The sequence below is a fragment of the Poecilia formosa genome, unplaced genomic scaffold (genome assembly GCF_000485575.1).
Source record: "Poecilia formosa unplaced genomic scaffold, Poecilia_formosa-5.1.2 Scaffold410, whole genome shotgun sequence".
Classification (NCBI taxonomy): Eukaryota; Metazoa; Chordata; class Actinopteri; order Cyprinodontiformes; family Poeciliidae; genus Poecilia; species Poecilia formosa.
In genome coordinates this window covers 474,929-484,839 of record NW_006800349.1, presented here as the reverse complement: position 1 = coordinate 484,839, position 9,911 = coordinate 474,929, and the positions used below count along the sequence as shown (strand labels likewise).

The following is a 9,911-nucleotide window of genomic DNA, read 5'->3' as shown; positions in this document are numbered from 1 at the left end:
GTCTAGTGCCAGTAACCGCCCCTCACCATCACACTGCCATCACCGTGCCTCCCTGGTCAGTGTGGATGAGTCATGGATGAACTGGATTAGTTTTTTACTCAGGGAAGATCCTCCTTTAGCAGACAGTGTTGCAGCAGACCTGATGAAGCCTCTGACTGAAGACACTGTTGCTGTCTGACAGAGTGAGGAAGAGGATAGTCCCGGTTTTCTGTAGCGTTCTTCAGTCCCTGAAGATGTTCTTCAGGTTCGTCCAGGAAGCTTTATGATGCGTTCACAGCGAAACGCGGTTTGAGCGTGAGGCGCGTCTGGTTTACATTCAAAGTCTCGGTGGAGGCGCTTTGAGGCCTGTGCAGCATGTTTGGAGCATCTAGTGTGGCGCGATTCAAACCGTTTTGAGCGTTTGACGTGTCGAGCGGATCCAACGTGTCCGACGGTCAAAACGTGTTTGGTGTGAACGCACCAGTAGGGTGTGAATACTTTCTCACAGCCGTGCTCACCTGTCCGTGTGTCCAGGTGAAGTGGCGTTCGGCAGCCCGGCGGCAGTCTGCGCGGAGAACCGTCTGCGCTGGGACCTGAGCCCGGAGCAGATCCGGCAGCGCTCCGACAACCTGATCCGGAACACCAAGGAGGTTTACGACAGCGTGGGCCGGCTGGAGCTGGACGCCGTTACCATGGAGAACACGCTGAAGGCGCTGGCTGACGTGGAGGTGGAGTACACCGGTGAGTCTGCTGGGGGTCAGAGGTCACACCACAACCAGCTTCCTCTGCTCACAAGGTGTCTGGGAGGGATGGAGCCCTCTGCTGGGGTCAGGGGTCAGCTGGGGATCTCCTGCTTTGTCTGTGGTGGAGCTGAGTCAGCAGAGCCTGAATCAGAGCGATGGTTCAAATCCCATCAGCAGTTTGGAGACAAAGCAGCTGAACCAGCAGCAGCTTTGTTCTCCATGAAAACATCTCCAGCTCCTGATTGGTCCGTTCCACCAGCCTGCTTTCATTTGTTCCAAAATAAAAGTCTTTTAATTTAACAGTCTTATAACAAATTAAAAGTGAAAATAATCTTTTTCTCCAAACCAGTCCAGCTTAGAAGTGGGTCCAGACCAGGTCATGTCAGAACCCGATCCAGACTGGTCCAGTATTATTTCAGAACACCTGAGGCAACTCCTCCCTCTGCAGGAGGCCACAAGTTCTGCAGATGGAGACGATCCTGCTGGTCTCTGGAGAACCAAACGACTCCTGAGCTCCAGGAAACATTCAGCAAGTAAAGCTGGTCTGATTGAAGGTTAAAGGTCTGTTTTCTCCCCTGCTGTGACTCCGCCCCCTCTGCTGTGACTCCGCCCCCTCTGCTGTGACTCCGCCCCCTCTGCTGTGACTCCGCCCCCTCTGCTGTGACTCCGCCCCGTGCCTCAGTCCAGAGGAACATGCTGGACTTCCCCCAGCACGTTTCTCCCTGTAAGGACGTCCGGGCAGCCAGCACTGAGGCCGATAAGCGTCTGTCCGAGTTCGACGTGGAGATGAGCATGAGGGAGGACGTCTACCTGAGGATCGTCGCCCTGCAGGTGAGCTGATGTCACTGCCAGGAGCTTCAGTTGACCTCTGACCCTCAGAGTGGCATGGTGAGTGATTTTTGTCCATCTCTGCAGAAGAAGACGGAGGGCACCAGCATCGCTCCGGAGGCTCGGCGCTACATGGAGCGACTGATCAAGCTGGGCCGGAGGAACGGCCTGCACCTGCCCACCGAGACCCAACAGGTGGCGCTGCTTCCTCCTGTCTCCACTGTAGCATGACTGTTTTCACTCCTGCTGAACCAGGTTCTGGACTGAGCGGGCTCTGCTGAGGTTCTGGAGAACTTGCTGCTCTAACACCTCCTCCGTCGTTCTCCTTCTCCTTCAGGAGATCAAGAGCATCAAGAAGAAGCTGAGCAACTTGAGCATCGACTTCAACAAGAACCTGAACGAGGACACCACCTGCCTGAGCTTCACCCGGGAGCAGCTGGGTGAGTCCTGCTCCAGAACCAGAACCAGAACCTCCACGTGGTCCAGAGCCTCTATTGTCCTACCACAAAGTCACAACATTTATCACTGGACTGACTGAATCTGGAGGTTCTGGACAGTTTTCCATGATGCTCCCAGTCTGAACTGGTGTGGTTGTGTGGGACCACCAGGTGGGCTCCCTGAGGACTTCCTGAGCTCTCTGGATCAGGACGGCGACCAGCTGAAGATCACGCTCAAGTATCCTCACTACTTCCCCACCATGAAGAAATGCTTCGTTCCAGAAACCCGCAGGAAGCTGGAGGAGGCCTTCAACTCCCGCTGCAAGGAGGTCTGTTCTCCCCGGGGCTGGGCCGGCCTTCTCCACCGTGGCTTGACCTCTGACCTCCCCAGCTGTGTGTTTCCAGGAGAACTCTGTGATCCTGAAGGAGCTGGTGAAGCTGCGAGCTCAGAAGAGTTCCCTGCTGGGCTTCAGCACCCACGCTGACTTCGTCCTGGAGATGAACATGGCCAAGTCTGCCAAGAAGGTGGCCAGCTTCCTGGGTGGGTCCAGCAGAGTCACAACACCGGCCAATCAGAGGGCTGCGTCTGATGGCGATATTTAACTGTCAGACATCTTTAATATATTTCCCAGTATTTTCCACACCATGTAAGGGTCTCTGTCTGTCTGTCTGTCTCCGTCTGTCTGTCTGTCTCTGTCTGTCTCCATCTGTCTCCGTCTCAGAGGACCTGTCCAGGAAGCTGAAGCCTCTGGGTGAGGAGGAACGCTCCGTCCTGCTGCAGCTGAAGCAGAAGGAGTGTGAGAAGCGAGGTTTTGTCTTCGATGGACAGCTGCACGCTTGGGATACACGCTACTTCATGACCCAGGTAGGAGGCGCGCCCTGTCCGGCCTCATGGTGGCGCTGCTGATCTGCTGTGTCCCCAGGTTTTCTCTCTGGCTCCCATCCTCTTCTTGCTCTGTTTCTATGTTGCTTCTTTTGGAGCCTTTCTTTGCACATCCTCTGAATCTACAGGTTATGGATCTGGTCAGCTGGTCTCCGCCCTCTTGTCCTTCTTCACCATTTCTTGCCCTGTTCATCTGTTTAGTTTATTACTTTTAGAAATTGTGGAGTTAGTTCAGCTTTATACCTTTTAGATTATCCTCCAGAGAAACTCCTATTAGTTTTATTTGTACCCAGAACAGCAGCATCTAGTTATATATTCACTCAATCCAGATTTTGAATCAAACTATTGGACGTAAAAGATCTCCTGGTGTTCTTATTCCTTTACATGATTTGAATGTCATAACCTGAGATCAACATCATGAGAACAAGATTCCAGAGAAACAGTTGATGAATCACAGACTGATTCTACTTTCTGATTTCTTGTTGCTGAAAATGTGTTGTATACATAAAACGACCTAACCTCACCAGGTGGAGGAGACCCGGTACGCGGTGGACCAGAACCTGCTGAAGGAGTTCTTCCCCATGGAGGTGGTGACCCGCGGGCTGCTGGAGCTCTACCAGGAGCTGCTGGGCCTGAGCTTCCAGCTGGAGGCGGCGCCGTCCGCCTGGCACCCCGACGTCACGCTCTACTGCGTCAGGGACCGCGCCGCCGGCCATGTGGTGGGCCAGTTCTACCTGGACCTGTACCCCAGGTCAGAACCGCAGCAGGAACCGGGTCGAGGTGCTTGGTGCCGGGTCAGAACCAGAACCTGTGTGTCCCTGCAGGGAGGGGAAGTACGGCCACGCCGCCTGCTTCGGCCTGCAGCCCGGCTGCCTGCGGCCCGACGGCTCGCGCCAGATGTCGGTGGCGGCCATGGTGGCCAACTTCAGCAAGCCCACCGCGGCGGCGCCGTCGCTGCTGCAGCACGACGAGGTGGAGACCTACTTCCACGAGTTCGGACACGTCATGCACCAGCTCTGCGCCCAGGTCCGCCGCTGAACGGTGAGGTCACAGAAGGTCACAGGGCTCCGCCTCCTGACCCGCTGCTGCTGTGTCTGCAGGCGGACTACGCCATGTTCAGCGGGACGCACGTGGAGCGCGACTTCGTGGAAGCGCCGTCCCAGATGCTGGAGAACTGGGTCTGGGAGGCGGAGCCTCTGCAGAGGATGTCCCGCCACTACAAGACGGGAAAACCCATCCCGGCAGAACTCCTGGACAAACTCATCAAGTCCCGGCTGGCCAACACCGGTACGTCAAACACCGTGATTCTGGTCCAAACGGGCCGGTCCACAGAACCTCTGGTCAGAACCTGGATTTCAGCAGTCAGAAATCCAGCGTCTCTCTAGCAGAGTGACAGGTTTTCAGTTAAACTTTGATTTTCATTAGCGCATAAACATTTTTCACTGATTACGTCGCCATGGTTACTCGAAATGCCAACAAAAGTCGCAGCCCGGATGCCGAGTTGGAGCAGCGCATTTTGAATTGGGACGCACTAACGGTGAACGAAGCAGCTGTTTGACAGGAATCATAATAAAACTGTGCAGCCTATCAAACGTCACCGGCTCCAGAAATGCTGAGTTGACATCTCTGAGTCTCAGGCTGCTGAGGAAGTTCTGCCAGGTGGTGGCAGCAGAGAGCTAGCAGGTCCTTCTAAAATCAGTAACGTAACCAAGTTACTTTTGGACTGCAGGGCTGTTTAACCTGCGGCAGATTGTTCTGGCCAAGGTGGACCAGGCTCTGCACACCAGAACCGGACTGGACCCAGCAGAGGAGTATGGCCGGCTCTGCCGGGAGATCCTGGGGATCCCTGCGTCACAAGGTCTCACACACACACACACACACACACACACACACACACACAGCCAAGTCCTACTTTTACAGTAGTGTGTAATTGACCAGAATGACATGGTTTCCTCCGACCTGCTAACTAAAGCAACGTGACGCCGTTTGGTGGCTGAAGGAAACATTTGAACTATGATTAAAACTATGATTCTCTGGGCAGTGAAGAAAAATCAGTGTGTTAAAAACAATACAGGTCAGTTCATGTTTTTCAACTGGAAGACTAAAAGGTTAATATGATAAACGGTGATGTCATCATAATGATGAGCTCACTGTGACGCTCCGAACACAGAGGGAGAAACGGCCGTTTGATTATAACTTTAATTCTGACTGGAAGCAGCTGCTGAGGGAAACTTTATGCAGTGAAGCATCAGATCTGCACTAATTTGATGCTAAGTAGAAACAGTTATTGGTAGGACTCAGGATAACGGCTTCAAACTGTGAAATCGGCCAACATTCAGTCAATGTTTAGCTAGCTTAGCATGACTTTAGTAGTAAGGAAAGGTTCACCGGTAAATCACGCAGTACTTTGAAGATTTATATTGCTGGATAAACATTTTCTTACCTTTTGTTTGACATAAAATAAAAGCCAACTCTTCAAATCCCTTTTATCCATAAAAAAGAGAAAGCTCTCAACATTTTTCCCATTTTTTTAAACCAAGCACCAAATGAAGACTCTTCTAGTGAAAACTTGGGAATCACATGTTTTTACCACGAAGAATTCCAAAATAACACGTAAACACTTTGACATGTTTGACATCATTCACATGTGAGAATTTGTGTGAACCACATGTGCATTTTTTATGTGGTTCATGATTTTCAGATGTGATTTTTGCATGTGAAATTAATGACATTGTTTTTACATATTCAGTACAATCATCCAATATTTACATGGAAAAAAATCTGATCATATTTGTTCACATGTTGTATAAACCATGAACAAAATCATTTATCACATGTGGAACATGTGATAAATGATTTTTTGTGGCTGTGATTGGTCCAACGCTGTTTTGACTTTATATTAGTAACTGCTGTAATTAAAATAAAAAATTGTACAGGTGATGATATTTACTGTTGGGGGGAGAATTTAACACGGTTATTGGCAACTATTGACATAAACAGATCATCTCTCAATATTAACAAAACCAAGTTTATGTTTTTAAAAAATACGGCGTGAAGTGGAGGATCAGGGCCAAACTCTTGGATGTACTTTTAGAAAAGTAAGTCATTCCAGTAAAATAAAAATTCAATATTAACAGAATAAAGTCATAAAGTTATTACTTTATTTCTTTTATGTCTTTATTCTTGCATTATTACAACTTTATTCTCAAAATGACATTTTTTCCCTGACAGTTGAAAAAGTAAATTGTTGAAGACGATATTAAAAACATAAATGAGTGACTAAATTAAAATATTTAAGGATTGTTGATTTATAAGTGAACATGGAGACAACATATTAAATATATGCAAATATTGCAGAGATCACATCAAGTCCAGAAATGTCTGAAATTTTGCAGCTTTATGTATCATTTACCGATCACTTCCCTTTGTAACCAGTGTTGTGGTTTTACAGACCATATGTGATGATTTATAGTTCAGAAAATGTTTTTCCTTTGCTGATGGCTGTTCTAGGACATTCTGAACACACTTCCTGTTTTCAGCAGATTTTCTAATAAATCACACCAAAATGTTGCTGCATTCACTCTTTCCACTTATCGATCGTTACTGCCTGGATTTCCTTTATGATTTCTGAAAAGTTTTCTCCAGATTAAGGTCAGTTTGTTCATTTCTGTTCTGGTTTCATGCAGTAGCAGCTGTAAAAATATTAATATCAGCTGCAAACCGAACTGTGATGCTTCAGAAACCTCACAAACGACTCAGGTCCCAACACTGACCCCTGGAGGACACCATAAGTAATGTCAGAGCAAGAAAACTGACATTTGGCCCACCCTCCCCCTGCAGAAACCAACATGCCGGCCACCTTCGGCCACCTGGCGGGGGGCTACGACGCCCAGTACTACGGCTACCTGTGGAGCGAGGTTTTCTCCACGGACATGTTCTACGCTCGCTTCAAGCAGGAGGGCATCATGAACCCCCAGGTGAGCCCCGCCTCCACCTCACCTGTCCAGTCAGGTGGCCAGGCTGCTGAGCTCTCTCTCCTGATTGGTCCTTCCAGGTGGGTCTGGACTACAGGAAGTTCATCCTGCAGCCCGGCGGCTCCGAGGATGCGGCAGACATGCTGAGGAAGTTCCTGGGCCGGGAACCCAAACAGGAAGCCTTCCTCCAGAGCAAAGGGCTGACGGTGGAGCCGGACGCCGGCACGCCCTGCCCCTGCTGACCAATCACAGCAGCCGGCACGCCCCAGTCTGAACTGTGGACTGAATTTTCTAGAAAATCCTGTAAAATGTTGCAGAAAATAAAGACTTGAGTTGATCCGAGTCTGAACACGTTTTTGCTGAAAAATCAGAGGAGTTTAGAAAACAGTGGGCGGAGCTTAATGGAAATCATTTTAAACTTTCAAACTCAAGTGTTGTTTAATCCTCTAAAGAGTCCAAGGTTTGATGAACAGAAACATAGAACTCTACCGGCGGTCTACCGGCGGTCTACTGTGTTTTTGTATTAAAAGATGTTACGTTGACAGGAATTGTAAAAGTATTACTGTGTTACAGGAAAACATCTCCAGTGAAATGCTATTTAAACCTGAATCTAGTCTAAAAGCAACAAATTTGCACTTCTGTTTAATCCAAATTAAGTCGGCGGCTCCATCGGGCCCCCCAGGGCTTCAGGGGCCCCATAAACACAAATATTTTAAAACAGACCACAGATACATAAATGTAACACTTGTTTATTGAGATTATCAATGCTGTTAAATTTTATTTAATTGTTTAGGCATAGATAAATTATTTTAAATTGTTTAAAATTTAAATACAAGATTTTAAGGAGCTGGCAAGTTTACGATTTATGTTTTCGCATCCACCTGAATAATATGTAGTTGCGCCCCTGCAGGTCAGCCTGAGTCCAGTTTGAGTGAAAGGAGGGGCGCGCGATCCTGCTGAGGTAAAGCAGCGGCAGCGAGCGAGGCAAAGCGCAGAGGCGCCAGCGGTGTGATTGGTCCGTGCTGTCGGGTTTAAATGCATAAACTATAAACCTATCTATTATAAACCTATCATTTAGGAATAAATCTGCTCTGCTAGTGAAATGCTAAGAGCAACAGAGATGCTTCTTTGCAGCCCGGCTTTAAAAAAAAAAAGCACAAAAAAACCCGATTTTTTTGTTTGTTTGTTTTGTTTTCTTTTAATTTTCCTAGAAACATAAAAAAGCAACACTTAGCCTGGCGGCGGGGCTAGTAAAGCATGGCGGGCCGCCAGGCTTATAATACACTGGGGGAAACCCTGAAACTAATATAGAAGCTGCATTTTATCATAATCTAACTTTAATCCTGGAAAATTAAACATTAAAGTTTAAATATTCATGTTTAAAATGTTCTGTGGAGATAATGATGCAACTAGAGCTGAAGAAGCAAAATGACCAGGAACCTGTTCCAATCCAGATCCAATCCGACTCCATTCCAGATCCAATCCGGCTCCAATCCAGATCCAATCCGACTCCAATCCAGATCCAATCTGACTCCAATCCAGATCCAAACTGACTCCAATCCAGATCGAATCCAGATCCAATCCAGCTCCAATCCGACTCCAATCTGGTTCTAATCCGGCATAGAACTGGTTTCACACTGAAACCAGTTCCAATCCGGCAGTGGATCTGGTTCCGGTCCGGCATTAGAACTGGAAATACTGGCTTTGAGGGAAACCAGGTTACAGTTTCGTTTTAGGTTTAAACCAAGAATGATACAGATGCTTATTTCTGAAATCGTTGTCATGGAAACACAAAGTGTATTGTTTCTGATATTGGAACATTTTGGATTCACAGATCAGTTACACAGAAGTATTCACTCCCACGTTTCACCCTTTTGTTTTTATGATTGAAATTTGCAGAGGTTTTGACTAGGCCGTTCAAGAACATTCAGCTTCTGCTGCGGGTTCAGGATGCTGCAGTGCAAATCTTCCCCAGGATGGAAGGAGGGAAGGAAAGATGGAGGGATGACGGATAATGATGATGGCTGAAATGTGCTGTACAAATAAAATTTGATGGATTGATTGTAAACTAATCCTGAAGTTGTAAAGTAGAAACTCAGATGCAGGTTAATTATTTTAACAGTTCCTACTTTTAGATCCACTGAAAACTTCAAGAATATTGGAAGGAAATGATTGGCTGCTTACTGTCTGCCAATGTTTGTCAGTTGAGACAATATTTTATAACCAAATAGTTATGATGGGAGCAAAGGTTTTATTTTTTTAGACAACAATCATACTTCATTGGTAATAGAAGTCAGAAAATGTCAAATGAGAAGGTAAACCACTATTATTTACTTAGTTCAGCTTTTTATAATCAAATAAAAATATCTCATTATTTGGTAAATATTTACTTGATATTTCTTCTTGATCTGTCAAATTAACTTTCCTCGTATTTTATTGTCAATTATAAATGTGAAAATAAACTAATTTCTTTACGAATCATTTATTAAATTTGATCCAACTGCAGAACTACCGAACCTTTAACTTCGCAGATCTGGAACATTTCAGTTCCGCCCCTTTGTTTCTGTGGGAGTTTCACTGTGTGACACTACAGACGGAAGTAGAAATGGCGCTAGTGGCGTTAGCTTAGTTAGCTTCCATTCTGCTTGGATTCAGTTGAAAAACGTCTTCAGGAGGTCCAGAGATCGGAACCGGACCCGGAACCATCCGAGGAACCCCATACAGAACCGGCATGGAGCGCAGTATCGACCCGACTGTGAGCTAGAACCGGAACCAGAGGTCCGGAGGGTCGGAGGGTTCGGATACTTTATGTGAAAACCTGAAGGTGGACCCAGAAACGGGTTTAGTCCCACTGTTTTCTGGAAGGTTCGGACAGATCTTGGATCAGTTTCAGGTAGAACTTCCGGAACCAGCTGCAGAAATTCAGGCAGAACCGACAGAGGCCGTTAATCAGTGTTTATAAGTAACCATCTGAACCAGTTATTAAAGTTCAGGTCATTGTTATGTTTTTGACCTGAAACTATGGTTGACAAACTAAGAAACGCAAATACAAGAATGATTATGTTTC

At 47.0% G+C, this 9,911-nt stretch overlaps 2 protein-coding genes across 4 annotated transcripts in view; both read left to right on the top strand.

The window, feature by feature from the left end:
- Positions 1-7,181, top strand: part of thop1 (thimet oligopeptidase 1) — a 12,243-nt gene extending 5,062 nt beyond the window's left edge. The window contains exons 2-14 of the mRNA XM_007576569.2: positions 514-720; positions 1,405-1,553; positions 1,638-1,745; positions 1,888-1,990; positions 2,159-2,316; positions 2,393-2,528; positions 2,710-2,852; positions 3,398-3,621; positions 3,695-3,896; positions 3,971-4,157; positions 4,600-4,728; positions 6,711-6,847; positions 6,925-7,181. Of these exons, the coding sequence (XP_007576631.1) occupies positions 514-720; positions 1,405-1,553; positions 1,638-1,745; positions 1,888-1,990; positions 2,159-2,316; positions 2,393-2,528; positions 2,710-2,852; positions 3,398-3,621; positions 3,695-3,896; positions 3,971-4,157; positions 4,600-4,728; positions 6,711-6,847; positions 6,925-7,086 (2,045 nt within the window). The 3' untranslated portion in view covers positions 7,087-7,181. The remainder of the gene's footprint in view (positions 1-513; positions 721-1,404; positions 1,554-1,637; positions 1,746-1,887; positions 1,991-2,158; positions 2,317-2,392; positions 2,529-2,709; positions 2,853-3,397; positions 3,622-3,694; positions 3,897-3,970; positions 4,158-4,599; positions 4,729-6,710; positions 6,848-6,924) is intronic.
- A 2,222-nt stretch (positions 7,182-9,403) lies between these two features.
- Positions 9,404-9,911, top strand: part of LOC103155048 (gastrula zinc finger protein XlCGF57.1-like) — a 7,600-nt gene continuing 7,092 nt past the window's right edge. For all 3 annotated transcript variants that reach the window (XR_001659345.1, XM_007576571.2, XM_007576570.2), the window contains exon 1: positions 9,404-9,737. The gene's annotated coding sequence lies outside the window, so the exon portion shown is untranslated. The remainder of the gene's footprint in view (positions 9,738-9,911) is intronic.